This window comes from Myotis yumanensis, unplaced genomic scaffold, assembly GCF_028538775.1.
Source record: "Myotis yumanensis isolate MYYU_CA2020_CCGP unplaced genomic scaffold, mMyoYum1.0.hap1 SCAF_5, whole genome shotgun sequence".
NCBI classification, from domain to species: domain Eukaryota; kingdom Metazoa; phylum Chordata; class Mammalia; order Chiroptera; family Vespertilionidae; genus Myotis; species Myotis yumanensis.
The window spans coordinates 106,126,740-106,150,152 of record NW_027223756.1 but is presented as its reverse complement, the minus strand read 5'-3'; the positions used below and the strand labels follow the sequence as shown (position 1 = coordinate 106,150,152).

Below are 23,413 nucleotides of genomic sequence, written 5' to 3'. Positions count from 1 at the left end.
TCTCCTCCCCACGCCCGCCGTGTAGAGCAAGCTGTCGGACCTGGAGGTGCTGGCCCTGCTGGTCGCTGCCCTGAGCCACGACCTGGACCACCGCGGCGTGAACAACTCCTACATTCAGCGGTGAGATGGTCACCCCGCCAGACAGCAGCCGATCCTTTTCAACTGTGGGGTTGCCCTTATTAAAGCAAAACCCACGGCAAAATTGCATTGGTCAAGGTCCAAAATATCAACTGGTTAAGGTCCCGTAACATACTCTGGTTTTATTTAAATACTAGAGGTCTCGTGCATGAAGTTTATGCACGGGGACGGGGGAGGAAAAGGGGGGTCCCTCAGCCCGGCCTGCATCCTCTTGTAATCTGGGACCCCTCGGGGGATATTGGGCCTAAACCGGCAGTCGGACATCCCTCTCACAATCTGGGATGCTGCATGCACCAGTTACCATACATTTCATACAGGTGAATCTTGCTGTTATATGGGCAGCTGCATTTTTTGCCCTGATTATAAAAAGTAGTACAGAACATGATCCTTCTGAGGCAGTAGTACCATCTTCCCCATCTTATGGGTGGAAAAACTGAAACAGAGAGAAGTTAAGTAATTGGCTTTGTCACCCAGTTATAAGTGTCAGAATCAGGGCTGACCACAAAATGTACAAGCCAGAGTCCATGCATGTCATTGCTGCATCAGCCTGTTTTTTCAGTGTTAGAGTAGCCTTGCCAGGTTTTAATTTTTAAAACTAGGAGACTGTTCCCAATATATAGGGTAGGATCCCTATGCCTGACCGGTGATCAGGGCTATATGTGGAGTGACCAGCGGGTGGGGCGATAGGGGGGCCCCCGCTGGCACATGCCTTGGCCGGTAGCCTGGTGCAACCCGCTGGCCAGCCCCTCCCCCCAATCGTTGCCACTAGTCACCTCCCTCTCCGGGGGCAGACGCTCAACGCAGGAGGTACCCCCAGTCAGCCGGGGTTGGGGCAGCAGCTCTTGCATTGAGCGTCTGCCCTCTGGTTGTCAGTGCATGTCATAGCAACCAGTCGTTCCTCCGTTCAGTCGATTTGCATATTAGGGTTTTATTATATAGGATATTTTTATTGATTTCAAAGAGGAAGGGAGAGGGAGAGAGAGATAGAAACATCAATGATGAGAGAGAGTCATGGATTGGCTGCCTCCTGCACACCCAACACTGGGGATCGAGCCCTCAACCTGGGCATGTATCCTGACCGGAAATCAAACCCTGACCTCCTGGTTTATAGGTCAACACTCAACTACTGAACCACACCAGCAGGGCTAGTTTTATTTAAGGGAAATGGGAGAAAAATGAAAGTCCAGTACTGCGTTGGTAACATTTCTGGCCTCAAGTGGACAAATATTTATGTGAGAATCTTATTTCATGAGATAATTACCAAGAGTTTTGTTTCAGGTTGAATTAGGGCTTCATAGCAAACTTTAAAGACTAGTTCAGAGAAGGTAAGATTACACCCTAATAGACAAGGTGATGCCGGGAAGGGCCTCACTTGATCCCGGGCTCCTGAGGGGGCTGTGGCCTCGGGGAAGGTGCAGGGCGCAGAGCAGTGCTGAGGACCCCAGGCTTGGCAGCCAGCCCTGGGAAAAGTCACGGATCACAGCCGCTGCTTTCACACTCACCATGAGGCAGACTCCCCCACGTCACAATAACATCAGTGGAAACCTGAAGGAGGGCCAGAGATGTTTACTTCTTCCTCCGTCCCTGTGGTTTGGGCAGAGGGAACCCTGACTTCCTGGGACGTTTCTTTTCTCTGTCCCCAGTGGGAGAGGGGTAACACCGCTCGTGGAAGGACGAGAAGAGCGTGGACATTCTCACACGAAGGACTAGCTCCTGAAAGGTCTGCTGTCCTCACCTCCTCCGATACTCAGACATGATAGAAAGGAACCCCAAACCACGAAAGGAGGCGTGGAAGTGAAACGAACAGATCAGAGAGAGAAACGCCCTCACGGGGCAGCACAGTTAGAAACTGAACCTCTGCCATTTTCTTCTCCATCATCTTTTCTGAAAATCAGTTGGAAGCTGTTGCAGAATTTACCAGGTGACTGAAAAACACACAATGGGTACTCGGAAGATTCAGGAAAAACCCTTTATTTGCAGATGTACTAGCACGGTGACTCAGGGGAGTCTGTTTCTAAAGCCTGAGTGATGAATATGGAGGAACTTTCCCTTTATACCCTTAGTTTCTTTGTCTCCCAAATATGGCTTCCAGACTTTTCTCAGGCTTTGCAGCCCCCGTGAGTTGGGATCGGGGAAGTGAGATTACGCTCAGAGGCTTGGCCTGTCTGGCACCAGCGCTGCCAACCCCCTCCGGGGGTTGTATATGGTTCATTGTTTATGGCCTCTGTAAAATGGGAGTATTCTGGGAAACATGTTCTGCAATGCAGGACAGGCATTGTATATAATAAAAGGGTAATATGCAAATTGACCCTAACAGTGGAACGACCAGAATGACCTGTTGCTATGACACGCACTGACCACCAGGGGGCAGATGCTCAATGCAGGAACTGCCCCCTGGTGGTCAGTCTGCTCCCACAGGGGGAGCTTTGCTTAGTCATAAGCCATCAGTTGGACATCCCCCAGGGGTGCCCGGGCTGTCAGAGGGATGTCTGACTGCAAGCTTAGGCCCGATCCCCTGGGGAGTGGGCCTAAACTGTCAAGTGGACATCCCCCAAGTGGTCCCGGACTGTGAGAGGGCACAGGCTGGGCTGAGGGACCCCTCCCCTACGAGTGCACAAATTTTTGTGCACTGGGCCTCTAGTCTATATATATATATATATATATATATATATATATATATATATATATATATATAAAGCCAGTGTCCATGACAATCGTGACGACCAAACGACCAGTCACCATGAGGTGCATTGAGCACTTCTCGGTCCCTCCCCCACAGCCACAGGCTCAGATCACAGCAAGGCGGGTGGCGGGCAGGCGGGGCAGCGAGTACAGCAAGCAGTGGCGGGCAGGTGGGCGGGGCTGCGAGCAGCAGTGGGCTACCATGCATGATTTTGCATGCTGGGCCTCTAGTCATAAGTAAGAATGGAATTAATTATTGGCTAGCTAGAGTGCATCAGAATGCAGGTTACTGGCACAGATTCAGATAGCTACCCCACCCCCAAATGTCTTATTTTCCCTTTCAGCCGAGGCTTGTTTTGATTCATTCTCAGATTCTTTGAGTCCTTCCTGGATAGTGAAGATGGGCCTAGGAGGACCTGGTTCACAGGGAGACCTTGAGGGGGTAGAGGGAGTTCGCTCCTGTGATGTCTCCCACGTGGTGGGGGAAGGACAGGCGGGTTTCCTGTACATGCTAAATTATTTTTAAAAATGAGCAGCAGTGGGCACCAGGAGGCTGGAGACAGCTGGTTGTGACGCGTGGTCATGTAGAGAACCTTAGGCCTGCAGTCAGCATAAGAAGTCACTCATTGATTTGGTTAGATTCAGCTTTGGTGCTTTATAAAGTAACCCAGTGAAATTAGCCTACATTTTAGGCAGGTGGATGAGGACCAATGATGGAGACCTAGCGTTAGCTGCAGGGAGATATGTAATGTGGTGCCTGTGTCTGGATTTCCATAGTCTCAGACACAGTGCCAATCGATGCGAGGAGATAGCTGGTAAGTTCCAAGCTGCTTGATGACCTGGCTGCACCACTCAGCACAGGAGTGGTCAGCACCCAGGCTCCTCCCCACCATGAATGGAGGAAGTGAGATTTCCACCAGATCTTGAGAAGACAGAGGATTTGAGAGGAGAATAGATGAAATGTTCCAGAAACCCAGGAGGTGGGCATTGGCCTGGGACATGCTGACCAGGGATGAACTGAGAGATGAATAGCGAGGAGGAACATTCAGTGGGAGGGAGAACTCTAAACATCTGCGGTGCATTCAGGGGGGACAGGAGGAAGCAAGGGCATTGTTTAGGAGGAAGAGTCTGAAGGTACCAGGAAAATGGTAGGAAGTAGAGCCTCAGGGTTCAGCTAGCCAGTCAGGAGCATGCTGAAAATCACATCCTGGCTACACAGGGGAGAGACTGGAGGAGAAACATTTTAATTCCCTGTTGAACAGCTAGTTCTGTGCATGAAAGAAAGGGAAATCATGATTCCTGGTCCAGGAAATTGGAACAAGGATGGTGCCGTTGAAGAAAGTGAAAACTGGGAAGTGGGCAGGTGTGTGTGCATGTGCAGTTGTGTATGCAGATGTGTGGGCAGGTGTGTGTGTGCGTGTGCAGGTATGTGCATAGGTGTACGTGCAGGTGTGTGTAGGTATGTGCAGGTGTGTGTAGGTATGAGGGCAGGTGTGTGTGCAGGTGTGTGTAGGTGTGTGTGCAGGCATGCAGGTATGTGTAGGTGTGTATGCAGGTTTGTGTGCTCTGGAGGCAGCCATGAAAAAGAGAAGGTACAGGAGCATTTCAAAGAAAAGAAAATTATAAGTAGGGTGGTTTAAGAAGAGGTAAATTGATAAAATTATTTTTTTCAAGATTAACAATTCAGTTAAATCAGGATAACATGTCCAACTGTATTTTCCCACAGGCCTTGCCTGCTCTGTGTGTGACACAGTGACAGGAATGAGCGGGAGACATGGGCTGGTGTGCAGGTCACAGGGTCAGCAGGCTCTGAGATTCAAAGGGGAGCCAAGACAGCACAGTAGTCACCACTGGTGAAGTTTAGAGTGGGCAGGGCTTCCTAGAGGAGGATGAGATCATCCCTGGAGGCTCGAGAGGCAACAGAGCTGAACATGGGTAATGTGCAAGTTCAAACAGTGTTCACAGCAGTAGTTCAGTAAGTCCTCCCCATCAGTAGTTCAGTAGGCCCTCCAGCCAGTAGTTCAGTTGGTCCTCATTTCAGTAGTTCAGTGAATCCTCTTGTTAGTAGTTCAGTCAGTCCTCCCGCCAGTAGTTCAGTCAGTCTTCCCATCAGTAGGTCAGTCGGTCCTCCCATCAGTAGGTCAGTCAGTCCTCCCATCAGTAGTTCAGTAGGCTCTCCAGCCAGTAGTTCAGTTGGTCCTCATTTCAGTAGTTCAGTGGATCTTCCTGTTAGTAGTTCAGTCAGTCCTCCCGCCAGTAGTTCAGTCAGTCTTCCCATCAGTAGGTCAGTCGGTCCTCCCATCAGTAGGTCAGTCAGTCTTCCCATCAGTAGGTCAGTCGGTCGTCCTGCTAGTAGTTCAGTTGGTCCTCACATCAGTAGTTCAGTCAGTCCTCCCATCAGTAGTTCAGTCGGTCCTCCCATCAGTAGTTCAGTCAGTCCTCCATCAGTAGTTCAGTAAGTCCTCCTGTCAGTAGTTCAGTCAGTCCTCCCGTCAGTAGTTCAGTCGGTCCTCCCGTCAGTAGTTCAGTCAGTCCTCCCGTCAGTAGTTCAGTCGGTCCTCCCATCAGTAGTTCAGTCAGTCCTCCCATCAGTAGTTCAGTCGGTCCTCCCATCAGTAGTTCAGTCAGTCCTCCCGTCAGTAGTTCAGTCGGTCCTCCCATCAGTAGTTCAGTCAGTCCTCCATCAGTAGTTCAGTCAGTCCTCCGGTCAGTAGGTCAGTCAGTTCTCCTGTTAATAGTTCAGTTGGTCCTCCCGTCAGTAGTTCAGTCAGTACTCCCGTCAGTAGTTCAGTCAGTCCTCCCGTCAGTAGTTCAGTCAGTCTTCCCATCAGTAGGTCAGTCGGTCGTCCTGCTAGTAGTTCAGTCGGTCCTCCCATCAGTAGTTCAGTCAGTCCTCCCATCAGTAGTTCAGTGAATCCTCCTGTTAGTAGTTCGGTCAGTCCTCCCTCCAGTAGTTCAGTCAGTCTTCCCATCAGTAGTTCAGTCAGTCCTCCCCATCAGTAGTTCAGTCAGTCCTCACATCAGTAGTTCAGTCAGTCCTCCCGTCAGTAGTTCATTCAGTCCTCCTGTCAGTAGGTCAGTCGGTTCTCCTGTTAGTAGTTCAGTTGGTCCTCCTGTCAGTAGTTCAGTGAGTCCTCCATCAGTAGTGCAGTCAGTCCTCCTGTCAGTAGTTCAGTAGGTCCTCGCATCAGAGTTCAGTAGGTCTTCTTATCAATAGTTCAGTTGGTCCTCCCATCAGTAGTTCAGTTGGTCCTCCTGCCAGTGGCCAATCACATAATAAGAGTATAGTCCAACATCATTGTACCTCTCATTATGAGCTCTTGGGACTCTCCTGACCTCTTTATATAAAGATAAGAATTGGGTTGGTCCTCACACCAACATGCAGTGGCTAGGATTGTGATGATTCTTAGAGTCCCTCTGGAGTCAGGTGCCCAATTGCAGGTGGGAACCATGCTCCTCCTATGGCCATGTGACCCTGGGGCAGCCATACCCACCTCCTCATACTTCCTTCTCTGTGTGATGGGGTCAGGATCAAAAGGCATAACTGATGTGGGTGTGTCACAGCTCCCGGCATGCACATGTGCTCTGCAGGTTTTAGCTGTTTCATGGGGACCCTTCAAAGGCACCAAGGAGTTGAGGACCCTGCCTCATCCCATGTGGAGGGATGGTGGGTGGCCAAGGCCTGTACCAGGGACACCTGGAGGCTGTGGTACTCAAAAGAGAGTCTGTGAAAAGAGACAATCTCTGAACTCCAGGAGGTCAAAGAACCAGGGTCAGAGGCCACATAAATCCACACGTCTGCCCATTTGACTTCGTCCATTGCCCAACGATGAGTGCAGCATCCACCCACAGGACCACTAAGGATGGGAGAGGCAAAGCTGACAGCAGGCAGGGGCTAACTGGGAACAGGTCACAATGGCCTGTTTGGGCAGCCCTGTGGGTGGGAGATGAAGCAATAGAAAGCTTTAACTTCACTCGACTGTGCTTGCTTTCCCTACGCTTCTCTCACTCTGCTCATTTGTTTCCTGTGTCACAGTTCTTCAGTCTTCAGGAGCTTCTCTCTCTTCCACGAATTAACTGCAGAGTAACAGAATGTTCATATGGTTGTGTCCTATATAATAAAAGCCTAGGTGGCATCACATGCAATGTCATCACAAGATGGCCACCACAAGATGGCCACCCTCACGTCATCACAAGGTGGCCACCACAAGATGGCCATCACAAGATGGCCGGCACGGGAGGGCAGTTGGGGGCGGCCAGGCCAGCAGGGGAAGGCAGTTGGGGGCAACCAGGTCTGCAGGGGAGGGCAGTTGGGGGCAATCAGGCCAGCAGGGGAGCAGTTAGGCATCAATCAAGCCGGCAGGGGAGCGGTTAGGGCAGCCGTGGGCAAACTACAGCCCACGGGCTGGATTCGGCCCATTTGAAATGAATAAAACTGAAAAAAAAAGACTGTACCCTTTTATGTAATGATGTTTACTTTGAATTTATATTAGTTCACACAAACACTCCATCCATGCTTTTGTTCCGGCCTCCGGTCCAGTGTAAGAACCCATGGTGGCCCTCGAGTCAAAAAGTTTGCCCACCCCTGGGTTAGGGGCAATCAGGCAGACGGGCAGGCAAGCAAGCAGTTAGGGGCCAGCAGTCCTGGATTGTGAGAGGGATCGGGCCTAAACTGGCAGTCGGACATCCCCCAAGGGGTCCCAGATTGGAGAGGGTGCAAGCAGGGCTGAGGGACACCCCCCCTGCACGAATTTCATGCACCGGGCTTCTAGTAAGGAAATAAGATTGTGTGTTCTCTAACCTTGTGGTGCTTTATTCATAAACTCCTGTGCTGCCCTTTGAGGTACAGAGATGTGCAGGAACTTGGCTTTTTCCTTGTAAAGAACAGTGGACACTGTACTCTCTGCTCACATGGGACGATCATGAGAGACCTGAGGACTGTCCTTGTCACGCTTTGGAACTTGATTTGTGACCATCTGTTACATGTGATGAACTGAGTGCAGGACCCCTCCTTGCCTCCCTTCCTCAGCCAGGCACCTCACCAGTCTTCCCGAGTTCAGTCTAGCGAGCTCCCCGACCTACTGGGTCCCCGTGGGGAACAGACTCCCCCCGTGCCTTCCATCTGGCACCCTCACCGGGTCCTCTCAGGCAGTTCTCCCCTTTCTTGAGGCATGAGGGGGCCTGACCGTCAGCCTTCTTTCTCAGGAAAAGCCGCATGGACGTTTGTTTCATATTCTAAATGAATGAGAGTCTTGACATTGAAAGCGATGATTGGTACGAGTACTTCAGGGATCCTCTCTCTGTATCTAGAGAAATTAGTACCTTGTCCTCGATACTGACATCGATGGGATTGTTCACGGTTTGAACCAGTCTTTGAGAAGAGCCTGGCTCTTTATACTTATTTCCCAGAGATGAGCTCCCTCTTTTCTCAGCCAAAGGAGAGAGCGTGGTTGGTTTGATGGATTTTAGCCTCTTTCTTAAGGAACCAATAAGAAAAGAGTGACAGCCAGCCCATGCAGCGCCTGACTGTCCTCTCTAAGCCCTGTCTCTGTGATTACCCCGCAGGAGCGAACACCCGCTGGCCCAACTGTACTGCCACTCGACCCTGGAGCACCACCACTTTGACCAGTGCCTGATGGTCCTCAATAGCCCGGTGAGGCCCGGCGTGTGGCGGCCCGGAGGCTGCACAAACGCGGGAATATTTTAAGTGTTTGGGTTCATGCCCAGGATCCTAATTCCCGGGTGTGCGTCATTCTTTTTTGGGTAAGGAAGGCCGAGGTCCCCACAGCCTCGTCCCTGTGCACCCTAAGCTGCCAGCTGCCTGATAAGGGGGTTTGCTTACTCGCCTCACTTCGTTACTCCACATTGTTCCAAACTAGAAGCAAGCAAAGCTGGTGTTTTCTGGCTCTCCGTTAATTCTGCCTTTTTTGGGGGGCGGGGGCGTAAAATTAAGTGGGTGAGACAGTGCTCAAGAACTTTTTCCTCTTTTTACTGAAACTTCTGACCACGAACAAATTGTTAAGGGATGAAGCTGTTCAACACCTGGTGGAGACGGATGTTTATCTGTGTGAGAAAGCACATGACATGCTATGCTAGACGTATTTCTGTGGAGGGAAGTAAGCTTGAGAACATGTATACCAACCCGTTAGCCATGGTTGTTTCTGCCAAGTTAATACTTGTTATATTCTCATTCTGGTTCCTCCGTTACTTGCATGTCTGTTGTGCGCATGCATGGCATTATAGTAAGAAGCATGAGTTATAGCTGCTGCTGGGACATCCTCCTACAGCAGGCTCCCCACCTCGAAGCAGACCCCTTCCTACACTCTGTTCCTGGAGGCCCCCACACGCAGCGGTTTACAGCCTTTGCCTGGGAAAGGGGAAATAAACACATAACTCCGAAGACATTTCCTTTTAGACATCTCCTTTCCCCTGGAAATGGTTTGACCTTACACCCAATGAAAGTATTGGAAGATATTTTCTGAATAGTTTTCTGTTCAGCCCAGAATCTAAAATGACTTGATATTTAAAAGTAATGTTCGTCAGTTCGTCAGTTAGACACATGCCCGATTTCAGCCTCCAGCTCTCTACTAAGCGAAGATCTCATCTGGGCCCGGCACCCCCGAGTGCCCTGTGTTCAGAAGCACCCGCTGCCCTGGACCCCAGTCCTGAGCCGCTGGTTCCCTCAGCCTTGGGACTTAGAAAGCACACCTGCCTACCATGCAGATGTTGAATTTATTCTGAGAACCGAGGCACGTTTTACTCAATTCAAGATGAGAGATTTGCTTTAAATTCCAGGCAGGCACAACACAATAATTATGTAGTTACGGCGTTTGAGTGTTTGCCCGGGGATCAGCCCCTTTTAAAGAGTCCTTGGTTTTATTCCGTGTGTGCTTCCCACCAGGAAGCCCACCTGTAGGCATGTTCCCAAGGACTACACACTGCTCTTGATATTAAGTTAAAATTACATAAATGTGTGCCAACGTGTCACTGGATTTATTACAAAAACCATAGAGAAAAAAATGTGTTAGTCATCAATTGTTTAGAAGTTTCACCATTCCGTTCGTCATTAATGTGGCTTTGAGTTTTCAAGCTTCACTTGCAGTTGCAATATAGCAAGTAAGCTGCCCATGGCTAGACAGTTAGCCTTTAGGCTGGCGGAGGCCCGGGGGGTAGGCAGTTGGCAGACAGGCCCAGGAGGCGGGTGCACCAGCGAGAAGCCGGCGTTTCCTAGGAGACCAGGCCGTGGCATCAGGCATTCACTCTCTGGAAGCAGGTGGCCCATGCGCACGACTCCGAACCCCAGGCCCGTGGTTTAGCTGTGACCGCGTTTTCTGCTGTCCTTGTGGGGTGCTCCTGTGGGGTACTCCTGGAGGTGCTCCTATGTGGTGCTCGCGTGAGGTTCTGACGATGGTTTTCTTCTCTGTGAAGGGGAACCAGATCCTCAGTGGCCTCTCCATCGAAGAGTATAAGACCGCGTTGAAGATCATCAAGCAGGCGATTCTGGCCACAGACCTGGCCCTGTACATTAAGTAAGTCTCCCCAGTGCCCTGCGATGAGTGGGTGTGGGAAGAGTGTGCCGTGTTTCACATGGGGACACGTCTAGGTTATAGGACTGTGTGCAGTTCTTAGAGGCGGAAATGTAGAACTTGGACATTACTGACACAGGACGTAGCTTGCATTCATGGGTGAGTGTGCGTGTACTGCGTGGATAGGCTGTGGTTTGCACATGGGACTGCAGTCTGGGTGGCGTGTGGCAGTGAGGGGAGAAGATGGTCACACTCACGTGATTTTCCTGGACACGTGGCCCTCTCTCCCCTCGCACGGGGAGTCACGCCTGTGCGTAGGCCATTGATGAGGAGTAAGCGCACACAGAGCAAACAGGAGCACGGACACCTAAAGGGAGCTGCCGTTGGCATCCCTGCTTCCTGAATTGGGGAGCACTTTAAACTCAACCAGGACAGTAGAGAACTGAGTCCATTTCAGCTGGTTCAACACGATGGCAGAGTAAAGATGATCATATAACCAAGAATTAGAAAAACACCTGTAACCACATGCCTCCCACCTTTCCAGGCCACGGGTCTCTCTGGAACCGGCGTTTCATTGTTGGTTCTTGGTCACAGGCCGTCCATTCTGTTCCATAAGTTCCCTGTTTTCCTGATGTCTCTGGCATCATGGCTTCTGGAGATGTCAACAGCACTGGGCGCTGAGGAACTCCCTGGCCTCCAATAGAGGCTTCTTCCAGGTGTCTCCATGTTTCTTTGTCTCATTAGCAATTCACAACTTTACACTGACATAGAGCACTTGTTATGCCTTTTTATTTACCCTATCTCATAATACAGATGCATTGTATGAAATTATACTGAAATCATATAGTTCTTCTTTGCCATGCACTTAAAATTCCTTAAATCATTCTCAGCATCCCATTTTAACTCACAGTGTCTCACTTTTTTATATACTTTTTAAAAAAATTCAGAGAGGAAGGGAGAGGGAGAGAGCGATAGAAACATCAATGATGAGAGAGAATCATTGATTGGCTGCCTCCTGCATGCCCCCGACTGGGGATAGAGCCTGCAACCCAGGCATGTACCCTGACAAGGAATCAAACCATGACCTCCTGGTTCATAGGTCAACACTCAACCACTGAGCCATGCCGGCCAGCCCATCTCACTTTCATGAAGTTGTGTTTAGGAATGAGATTACCGCTGTCTGTGGTCTGTACAGGTGAGGTCAATGCTTCACCCAAAGGAAATGGTAGAAGGAGGGAAAGGGAGGCATGCACAATTTTTAAATGATGGTTTTTATGTTGGGTTCTAAGATGGGTAAAATCCACTGGAGATTTTCTCCCCCCAAAAATTGAGTCCATGATTCTTTCTAGACCAAACGGATAAGATGAGACCTAGGGACTCCTCATAACAATCAATGTTTTTCTGTCTTTCCAAGGAGGCGAGGGGAGTTTTTTGAACTTATAAGGAAAAACCAGTTCAACTTAGGAGACCCGCACCAGAAGGAGCTGTTTCTGTAAGTGGCCTCTGTCCGCCTCCACACGGAGGTCTAGTTTCAGTAAATGTGATTAGTGGCAGGTTGTGTTGCGAGCACTTGTCACAACCCGGTGACCTAGAGGCTGTGGGAATTCCCACGTTGAACTAAGGGTGGGACGTGAATGTTAAACAAAAGGAAATGCGTTGCAAAGTCACCTGAAGGAGCCATGCCTTTGTTCTGGGGGGACGTTAGGATGTGGTGGAGCATCAGCACTTGGCGCTGAGGCTCCCGTGTTCGCATCCCAGACCTGGGAATGAGAGAGCTGCACATAGCACCCTAGAGATGTGGGAGCTAGGAGCTGGTGGCGAGGTGTCCACTGTTCTTGGAAGACGATGGCAGAGCCGCAGGGTGGGGCTGGGCCGACCCGGATATGTTCCCCTCAGCTGACCCCACTGGTCCCCCCAGCTCAGAGTCCCATCCCTGGCTGCCTTTGTGGGGCAAGGGCTGTCCTCGTGAGAAAGAACAGAGTCAATAATAAGACAGAGCAGCACTAGGGACAGTGCGTTTCTTGAAATAGATTGTCAGCACTTGGCGTGAAGATGGAATTATGAAGCACCAGCCCACAGGGCCTGCTGTCTGTCCTGCAGTCTTGACAGTCTTGGGGTTCAGGGCAGCACCTCAGGAATCACCAGCTCTTCTTGATAACAAAACACAAATCCATGTGCAGCCAAGCCTGTGCCTCAGTGTTCATGGCTCAGCTCTCCTCCCTGTGGCCTCGAGGTCTCGCGGGCCACTCACTATCACTCCCCCAACTTCACTTCATAGTCCAGGGTTCAGCGTGTAGGTGCAGAGTGCTGTTGGGGAGCAGCTTGTGTGGCAGGCCCCACAGAAGTCGCTGTGGTGGTGTAAGCTGCCGGGGAAGACCCTCCCAGTGCGCTCAGTCCTCAGGAGTGTTTCCATGATAGCTGACACGGCAGGATTAGGGGAAGGCCCTCTTAGCCAGGGTCCCTGAGTAGCACATAGTCCAGCCCTGTGCACTGAGTGCTCTGTGCCACAGCGATGCCATCCTGCCTGTCCCTTCAAACAGATACAAAGGACGTAGGGGCAGACATCTGGATTGGACACTATGCTGAGACAGCACCATTTTCTTGGGGCAAGTCCAGTCCTGAGTCCCAGAGTGCCTGCACCCTAACCCGAGGGCCAGCACGGTCCTTCTCTAACAAGACCAAGAGCAATGTCCTATCATTTCTCCGGAAGACACTGGCCAATAGTCCAAAGTCACTGTGTGTGTGAATTAGGATGACCCACCAGTCTTGCTCTCACATGCTTTTACAGTACATTGTATCACAATAGGCTCTGTTACAGTAGGATGTGTTACAGTAGGCTCTATTACACTATTCTCTGTGATGAGTAGGCTGTGTTACAGTAGGATGTATGACAGTAGGCTGTGTTACAGTAGTCTGTGTCACAGTAGTCTGTGTAACCTGTAGGCTGTGTTACAGTACGCTGTGTAACCTTTAGTCTGTGTTACAGTAGGCTGTATTACAGTAAGCTATGTCACAGTACACTGTGTGACCAGTAGGCTATGTGACCAGTACACTGTGTCACAGTAGTCTGTGTTATAGTAGGCTGTGTTACAGAAGTCTATGTCACAGTAGACTGTGTGACAGTAGGCTGTGTCACAGTAGGCTGTGTGACAGTAGGCTGTGTGACCAATAGGCTGTGTCACAATAGGATATGTCACAGTAGGCTGTGTGACCTGTAGACTGTGACACACTAGTGTGTGTAACAGTAGGATGTGTCACAGTAGGCTGTGTGACAGTAGGCTGTGTCACAGTATGATATGTCACAGTATTCTGTGTCACAGTAGGCTGTGTGACCAGTAGGCTCTGTCAGAGTAGGCTGTTACACTAGGCTCTCAAGGTAGGCTGTGTCACAGTACGATATGTCACAGTAGGCTGTGTCACAGTAGAATTGTGACCAATAGGCTGTGTCACAATAGGACATGTAACAGTAGGCTGTGTCATGGTAGGCTGTGTGACCAGTAGTCTGTGTCACTCTAGGCTGTGTCACAGTAGGCTGTGTGACCTGTAGACTGTGGTACAGTAGTCTGTGTCACAGTAGGCTGTGTGAACAGGCTGGGTCACATTAGGATGTGTCTCAGTAAAATTCTGACCAGTATACTGAGTCACAATAGGATATGGCACAGTAGTCTGTGTGACCAATAGGCTGAGTCACAGTAGGCTGTGTGAAGAGTAGGCTGTGTCGCCTTAGGCTGTGTGATCAGGAGGCTGTGTAACCTGTAGCTTATGTCACAGTAGGATGTGTGACCAGTAGGCTGTGTCACAGTAGGATATATCACAGTATGCTTTGTCACAGTAGGCTGTATGACCAGTTGGCTTTGTTACACTTGGATGTGTCACAGTAGAGTTGTGACCAGTAAGCTGTGTCACAGTAGGCTGTGTGACCAGAAGGCTGTATCACAGTAGGCTGTGTGATCTCTAGGCTGTGTCAAACTAGTATGTGTCACAGTAGGCATTGTGATCATTAGGCTGTGTCACAGTAGGATATGTCACCTTAGGATTTGTGGCCAGTAGGCTATTTCACACTAGAATATGTGACAATAGAATGTGTCAAAGGTAAATTGTTTACAGTAGGCTCTGTGACCAGAACGCTGTGTCACAGTAGGTTGTGTGACCAGTAGGCAGTGTTAGAGTAGGCTCTATTACATTAGGCTGTGTCACAGTAGGCTGTTACAGTAGGCTCTCTTACACTAGGCTGTGTTACCAGTAGGCTGTGTCACAGTAGGATATATCACAGTAGGCTTTGTCACAGTAAGCTGTGTCACAGTAGGTTGTGTGACCAGTAGGCTGTCTCACAGTAGGCTTGGTTACACTAGGCTGTGCCATAGTAGGCTATGTTACATTAGGCTCTATTACACTAGGCTGTCACAGTAGGCTGTGTTACAGTAGGCTCTGTTACATTAGACTGTGTCACAGTAGGCTGTTAACAGTAGGCTTTCTTACACTAGGCTGTGTGATCAGTAGGTTGTGTCACAGTAGGATATGTCACAGTAGGCTTTGTCACAGTAGGCTGTGTGACCAGTAGGCTGTGTCACAGTACAATGTGTCACAGTAGGCTGTGTGACCAGTAGGCTGTGTCACAGTACAATGTGTCACAGTAGAATTGTGACCAGTAGGCTGTGTCACAGTAAGTTATGTGAACATAGGCTCTGTCACAGTAGACTGCATGACCAGTAGACTGTCACAGTCGGCTGTGTGACCTTTAGGCTGTGTCATAGTAAGCCGTGTCACCTCTTGGCTTTGTCACAGTAGGATATGTCACAGTATGATCTGTAACCAGTTGTCTGTGTTACAGTAGGACATATCACAGTAGGGTTTATCACAGTAGACTGTGACTAGCGGGCTGTGTCACAGTAGAATAGTGACCGGTAGGCTCTGTCATAAAAGGATATGTCACAATAGGATTTGTGACCGGAAGGCAGTGTCTCAGTAGGATATATCTTAGTAGGATATGTGACCAGTAGGCTTTTTCACAGTAGTTTGTGTCACTGTAGGATTGTGACCAGTAGGCTATGTCACAATAAGATATGTCAAAGTAGGCTTTGTGAAGAGTAGGCTGTGTCACAGTAGACTGTGGGACCCTATGCTGTGTCTGAGTTGGAAATATACAGTAGGTTTTGTTAAAGTAGGCTGTGTGACCAGTAGGTTATGTCACAGTATAATTATGACCAGTAGGCTATGTCATAGTAGGTTGTGTGACCCGTAGGCTCTGTCACACTAGGCTGTGTGACCAGTAGGCTGTGTCACAGTAGGCGGTGTGACCTCTAGGCTGTGTCACAGGAAGATGTCACAGTAGGCTGTGTGACCAGTATGCTGTGTCACAGCATATGTCACAGTAGGATGTGTGAACAGTAGGTTGTGTCAAACTAAGACTTATCACAGTAGGCTTTGACACAGTGGGCTGTATTACAAATAGGAGGTGTGTCAGTAGAATTGTGACCAGTGGGGTGTATCACAGTAAGTTATGTGACCAATAGGCTCTGTCCCAGTAGGCTGTGTCACAGTAGGCTGTGTGAACTTTAGGCTGTGTCACAGTAAGGTGTGATCTCTATGCTGTGTTACACTAGAATATGTCACAGATGGCTTTGTGACCATTAGACTGTGTCAGAGTAGGATATGTCACATTAGGATGGGTGACCAGTAGGCTGTTTCACACTAGGATATGTCACAATAGGATGGGTCTCAGTGAGCTTAGTCACAGTAGGCTCTGTGACCAGTAGGCTGTCACAGTAGGTTGAGTGACCAGTGGGCTGTGTCACAGTAGGCTCTATTACACTAGGCTGTCACAGTAGGCTGTGTTACAGTAGGCTCTGTAACACTAGGCTGTGTCACAGTAGGCTATTACAGTAGGCTGTCTTACACTGGGCTGTGTGACCAGTAGGTTGTGACACAATAGGTTGTGTGATCAGTAGGTTCTGTTACAGTAGGCTGTGTGACCAGTAGACTGCGTCACAGTAGGCTGTGTGACCTCTTGGCTGTGTCACAATAGGATATTTCACAGTAGGATATGTGACCAGTTGCCTTGGTCACAGTGGGATATATCACAGTAGGCTTTGTCACATTAGGCTGTGTGACCAGTAGGCTGTGTCACAGTAGAATCGTAACTGGTAGGCATTGTCACAATAGGAGGTCACCATAGAATTTGTGACCAGTAGGCTGTGTCAAAGTAGGATATGTCACAGTAGGCTTTGTCACAGTAGGCTGTGTCACAGTACGATGTTTCACAGTACGATAGTGACCAGTAGGCTGTGTCACAGTAGGTGGTGTGAACATAGGCTCTGTCACAGTAGACTGCATGACCAGTAGACTATCACAGTCGGCTGTGTGACCTTTAGGCTGTGTCACATTTTACGCCGTGTGACCTCTTGGCTGTGTCACTCTAGGATATGCCACAGTATGCTCTATAACCAGTTGTCTGTGTCACAGTAGGATATATCACAGTAGGGTTTATCACAGTAGGCTGTGACTAGTGGGCTGTGTCACAGGAGAATAGTGACCAGTAGGCTGTCACAAAAGGATATGTCACAATAGGCTTTGTGACCGGAAGGCAGTGTCTCAGTAGGATATATCTTAGTAGGATATGTGACCAGTAGGCTTTTTCACAGTAGGTTGTGTCACTGTACGATTGTGACTAGTAGGCTGTGTCACAATAAAATATGTCAGAGTAGGCTGTGTGAACAATAGGCTGTGTCACAGTAGACTGTGTGACCCCTATGCTGCCTCTGAGTTGGAAATATACAGTAGGCTTTGTTAAAGTAGGCTGTGTGACCAGTAGGTTATGTCACAGTATAATTATGACCAGTAGGCTGTGTCATAGTAGGTTGTGTGACCAGTAGGCTCTGTCACACAAGGCGGTGTGACCAGTAGGCTGTGTCACAGTAGGCTGTGAGACCTCTAGGCTGTGTCACAGGAAAATATGTCACAGTAGGCTATGTGACCAGTATGCTGTGTCACAGCATATGTCACAGTAGGATGTGTGAACAGTAGGCTGTGTCAAACTAAGATATATCACAGTATGACAAAGCCTACTGTGACAAAGCCTTTGTCACAGTTGGCTGTATTACCAGTAGGAGGTGTCTCAATAGAATTGTGACCAGTGGCGTGTATCACAGATATTTGTGTGACCAATTGGCTCTACCCAGTAGGCTGTGTGATCTCTAGGCTGTGTCACACTAGAATATGTCACAGATGGCTTTGTGACCATTAGGCTGTGTCACAGCAGGATATGTCACATTAGGATGGGTGACCAGTAGGCTGTTTCACACTAGGATATGTCACAATAGGATGGGTCTCAGTGAGCTTAGTCACCTTAGGCTCTGTGAACAGTAGGCTGTCACAGTAGGTTGAATGACCAGTGGGCTGTGTCAAAGTAGGCTCTATTACACTAGGCTGTCACAGTAGGCTGTGTTACAGTAGGCTCTAAAACTAGGCTGTGTCACAGTAGGCTGTTATAGTAGGCTGTCTTACACTGGGCTGTGTGACCAGTAGGCTGTGTCACAATAGGGTATATCACAGTAGGCTTTGTCACAGTAGGCTGTTTGACCAGTAGGCTGTGTCACAGTAGAATTGTGACCAGTAGGCTATCACGAATGGATATTTCAGAGTGGGTTGTGTGACCAGTAGGCAGTGTCACAGTAGGATATTTCACAGTAGGATGTGTGGCCAGTAGTGTGTCTCAGTATGCTGTGCTACCAGTTGCCTGTGTCAGAGTAGGATATATCACAGTAGGGTTTGTCACAGTAGGCTGTGTGACCAGTAGGCTTTGTCACAGTAGAATTGTGATCGGGAGGCATTGTCACAATAGGATGTCATAGTAGGTTTTGTGACCACTAGGATGTGTCAAAGTAGGATATGTCATAGTAGGCTGTGTCACAGCAAGCTGTGTGAATAGGCTGTGTCACATGAGGATGAGTCACAGTAAAATTTTGACCAGTAGACTGAGTCAAAATAGGTTATGGCACAGTAGTCAGTGTGACCAGTAGGCTGTGTCACAGTAGGATATATCACAGTAGGCTTTGTCACGGTAGAGTGTTTGACCTAGCTTATGTCACAGTAGAATTGTGACCAGTAGGCTATGTCACAATATCATATGACACAGTACGTTGTGTGACGAGTGGGCAGTGTCAGAGTAGGATATATTTCAGTAGGATGTGTGAACAGTAGGATGTGTCACAGTAGGATGTGTCAAAGTAGAATTGTTACTTGTAGGCTGTGTCACAGTAGGATATATCACAGTATGCTGTGTGACCAGTAGGTCATGTCAGAGTAGGTCGTGTCACAGTAGGCTGTGACACAGTAGGCTCGGTGACCAGTAGGCTGTGTCACAGTACGATTTGTCACAGTAGAATTGTGAACAGTAGGCTGTATCAGAGTAGGTTGGGTGACCAGTAGGCTCTGTCACAATAGGCTGTGTGACCAGTAAACTGGGTCTTAATAGGCTCTGTGACCCTTAGGTCCTGTCACATTAGGCTGTGTGACCACTTGGCTGTGTCAACATAGGATATGTGACAGTATGCTGTGCGACCAGTTGCCTGTGTTAGAGTAGAATATATCACAGTAGGGTTTGTCACAGTAGGCTGTGTGACCAGTAGCTTTGTCAGAGTAGAATTGTGAACAGTATTGTCACAATAGGATGTCACAGTAGGCTTTCTGACCACTAGGATGTGTCAAAGTAGTATATGTCACAGTAGGCTGTGTCACAGTAGGCTGTGTGAATATGCTGTGTCACATAAGGATGTGTCACAGTAAAATTTTGACCAGTAGACTGAGTCACAATAGGATATGGCACAGTAGTCTGTGTGACCAATAGCCTGTGTAACCATAGGATATGGCACAGTAAGCTATGTGAACAGTAGGCTGTGTTTCAGTAGGATATATCACAGTAGGCTTTGTCACAGTAGGCTGTGTGACCTAGCCTTTGTCACAGGAGAATTGTGTCCAGTAGGCTGTGTCACAATAGGATATGTCAGAGTAGGCTGCGTGACCATGGGCAGTGTCACTGTAGGATATATTTCAATAGGATGTGTGATCAGTAGGCTGTGTCATAATAAGATATGTCACAGTGGACTGTGTTAACACTTGGCTATGTCACAGTAGGCTGTATGAACTAGCCTTTGTCACAGTACAATTGTTATTGGTAGGCTGTGTCACAGTAGGATATATCACAGTATGCTGTGTGAACAGTAGGCCATGTCACAGTAGGTGGTGTCACAGTAGGCTGTGTCATAATAAACTGTGAGAACAGGAGGCTGTATCACATTAGGATGTGTCACAGTAATATTGTGACCAGTAAGCTCTGTCAAAATAGTATATGTCACAGCAGGCTCTGTGAACAGTAGGCTGAGTCACAGTAGGCAGTGTGACCAGAAGGCTGTGTCAACGAAGAATATATATCACAGTAGATTTTGTCACAGTAGGCTGGGTGACCAGTAGGCTGTGTGACCTGTAGGCTATGTCACAGGATATGTCACAGTAGGCTGGGTGACCAGTAGGCTGTGTGACCAGTAGGCTATGTTACAGTACAATATGTCACAGTAGGATGTGACCTGTAAGCTGTGTCACAGTAGGATATATCTCAGAAGGCTTTGTCACAGTAGGCTGTGTGACCTAGCCTTTGCCACAGTAGAATTGTGACCAATAAGCTGTGTCACATTAGGATATGTCACAGTAGGCTGTGTAACCAGTGGGCAGTGTCACAGTAGCATATATTTCAGTAGGTTGTGTGACCAGTAGGCTGTGTCACAGTGGGATGTGTCAGTAGAATTGTAACTAGTAGGCTGTGTCACAGCCGGATATATCACAGTATGTTGTGTGAACAGTAGGCCATGTCAAAGTAGGTCGTGTCATAGTAGGCTGAGTGATAATAGGCTGTGAGAACAGGAGGCTGTGTTACATTAGGATGTGTCACAGTAACATTGTGACCAGTAAGCTCTGTCAAAATAGTATATGTCACAGTAGGCTGTGTGAAAAGTAGGCTGAGTCACAGTAGGCAGTGTGACCAGAAGGCTGTGTCACCGAAGAATATATATCACATTAGACTTTGTCACAGTAGGCTGGGTGACCAGTAGGCTGCGTAACCAGTAGGCTATGTCACAGGATATATCACAGTAGGATGTGTGACCAGTAGGCAGTGTGACAGTACAATATGTCACAGTAAGTTGTGTGGACAGTAGGCTGTGTCACCATAGGCTGTGTGATTAGGCTATGTGACAAGTAGGCTATGTCACAGTAGGATATGATTCTATAGGATGTGTGAACAGTAGGCTGTGTCACAGTAGGATATATCTCAGTGGCTTTGTCACAGTAGGCTGTTTGCCTTGCATATGTCACAGTAGAATTGTGACCAGTACGCTGTGTCACAATAGGATACTCACATGAGGCTGTGTGACTACTGGGCAGTGTCACAGTACGATTTATGTTAGTAGGATGTGTGACCAGTAGGCTGTGTCACAATAAGATATGTCTCAGTAGACTGTGTGAACACTACCTGTGTCAAACTAGGCTGTGTGAATAGGCTGTGTCTCAGATTGTGTCACAGTAAAATTTTGACCCGTTGACTGAGTCACAATAGGATATGGCACCATAGTCTGTGTGACCAATAAGCTGTGTCACAGTAGGATATGTCAGAGTAAGCTGTGTGAACAGTACACTGTGTCACCTTAGGCTGTGTGATTAGGAGGCTATGTGACCTGTAGGCTATGTCACTGTAGGATATGTCACAGTAGGATGATTCACAGTAGAATTGTTACCAGTAGGCTGTGTCACAGTAGGATATGTCACAGTAGGATGTGTGACCAGTAGGCTGTGTCACAGTAGGATATATCACAGTAGTCTTTGTCATAGTAGGCTGTGTGACCTAGCCTTTGTCAGTGTGACAATACGATATGTCACAGTAAGCTGTGTGGACAGTAGGCTGTGACCAGTAGAATTGTGACCAGTAGGCTGTCTCACAATAGGATATGTCACAGTTGGCTATGTAACCATTGGGCAGTGTCACAGTGGGATATATTTCCTTAGGTTGTGTGACCAGTAGGCTGTGTCACAGTGGGATGTGTCAGTAGAATTGTAACTAGTAGGCTGTGTCACAGCCGGATATATCACAGTATGTTGTGTGAACAGTAGGCCATGTCAAAGTAGGTCGTGTCATAGTAGGCTGAGTGATAATAGGCTGTGAGAACAGGAGGCTGTGTTACATTAGGATGTGTCACAGTAACATTGTGACCAGTAAGCTCTGTCAAAATAGTATATGTCACAGTAGGCTGTGTGAAAAGTAGGCTGAGTCACAGTAGGCAGTGTGACCAGAAGGCTGTGTCACCGAAGAATATATATCACATTAGACTTTGTCACAGTAGGCTGGGTGACCAGTAGGCTGCGTAACCAGTAGGCTATGTCACAGGATATATCACAGTAGGATGTGTGACCAGTAGGCAGTGTGACAGTACAATATGTCACAGTAAGTTGTGTGGACAGTAGGCTGTGTCACCATAGGCTGTGTGATTAGGCTATGTGACAAGTAGGCTATGTCACAGTAGGATATGATTCTATAGGATGTGTGAACAGTAGGCTGTGTCACAGTAGGATATATCTCAGTGGCTTTGTCACAGTAGGCTGTTTGCCTTGCATATGTCACAGTAGAATTGTGACCAGTACGCTGTGTCACAATAGGATACTCACATGAGGCTGTGTGACTACTGGGCAGTGTCACAGTACGATTTATGTTAGTAGGATGTGTGACCAGTAGGCTGTGTCACAATAAGATATGTCTCAGTAGACTGTGTGAACACTACCTGTGTCAAACTAGGCTGTGTGAATAGGCTGTGTCTCAGATTGTGTCACAGTAAAATTTTGACCCGTTGACTGAGTCACAATAGGATATGGCACCATAGTCTGTGTGACCAATAAGCTGTGTCACAGTAGGATATGTCAGAGTAAGCTGTGTGAACAGTACACTGTGTCACCTTAGGCTGTGTGATTAGGAGGCTATGTGACCTGTAGGCTATGTCACTGTAGGATATGTCACAGTAGGATGATTCACAGTAGAATTGTTACCAGTAGGCTGTGTCACAGTAGGATATGTCACAGTAGGATGTGTGACCAGTAGGCTGTGTCACAGTAGGATATATCACAGTAGTCTTTGTCATAGTAGGCTGTGTGACCTAGCCTTTGTCAGTGTGACAATACGATATGTCACAGTAAGCTGTGTGGACAGTAGGCTGTGACCAGTAGAATTGTGACCAGTAGGCTGTCTCACAATAGGATATGTCACAGTTGGCTATGTAACCATTGGGCAGTGTCACAGTGGGATATATTTCCTTAGGTTGTGTGACCAGTAGGCTGTGTCACAGTAGGATGTGTCAGTAGAATTTTTACTAGTAGGCTGTGTCCCAGTAGGATATATCATGGTATGCCTTCTGAATAGTAGGCCATGTCACAGTAGGTCATGTCACAGTAGGCAGAGTGATAAAGGCTGTGAGAACAGGAGGCTGTGTCACATTAGGATGTGTCACAGTAACATTGTGACCAGTAAGCTCTGTCAAAATAGTATATGTCACAATAGGCTGTGTGAACAGTAGGCTGAGTCACAGTAGGCAGTGTGACCAGAATGCTGTGTCACCGAAGAATATATATCACATTAGACTCTGTCACGGAAGGCTGGGTGACCTGAAGGCTGCATGACCAGTAGGCTATGTCACAGGATATATCACAGTAGGATGTGTGACCAGTAGGCAGTGTGACAGTACAATATGGCACAGTAAGCTGTGTGAACAGTAGGCTATGTCACCATAGGCTGTGTCATTAGGTTATGTGACAAGTATGCTATTTCACGGTAGGATATGACAGAGTAGGATGTGTGTCACAGTAGGTTATATCACAGTGGTTTTTCACAGTAATCTATTGAACCTAGCATTTGTCACAGTAGAATTGTGACCAGAATGCTGTGTAACAATAGGATACTCGCACTAGGCTGTATGACTTGTGGGCAGTGTCACAGTATGATTTACGTCAGTAGGATGTGTGACCAGTAGGCTGTG

The 23,413-nt window shown here is 48.3% G+C and overlaps 1 protein-coding gene across 1 annotated transcript in view; it reads left to right on the top strand.

The window, feature by feature from the left end:
• The window catches only part of PDE5A (phosphodiesterase 5A), a 153,356-nt gene that overhangs the window by 84,570 nt on the left and 45,373 nt on the right, over window positions 1-23,413 (top strand). The window contains exons 14-17 of the mRNA XM_070416905.1: window positions 26-120; window positions 8,386-8,473; window positions 10,249-10,349; window positions 11,761-11,838. Of these exons, the coding sequence (XP_070273006.1) occupies window positions 26-120; window positions 8,386-8,473; window positions 10,249-10,349; window positions 11,761-11,838 (362 nt within the window). The remainder of the gene's footprint in view (window positions 1-25; window positions 121-8,385; window positions 8,474-10,248; window positions 10,350-11,760; window positions 11,839-23,413) is intronic.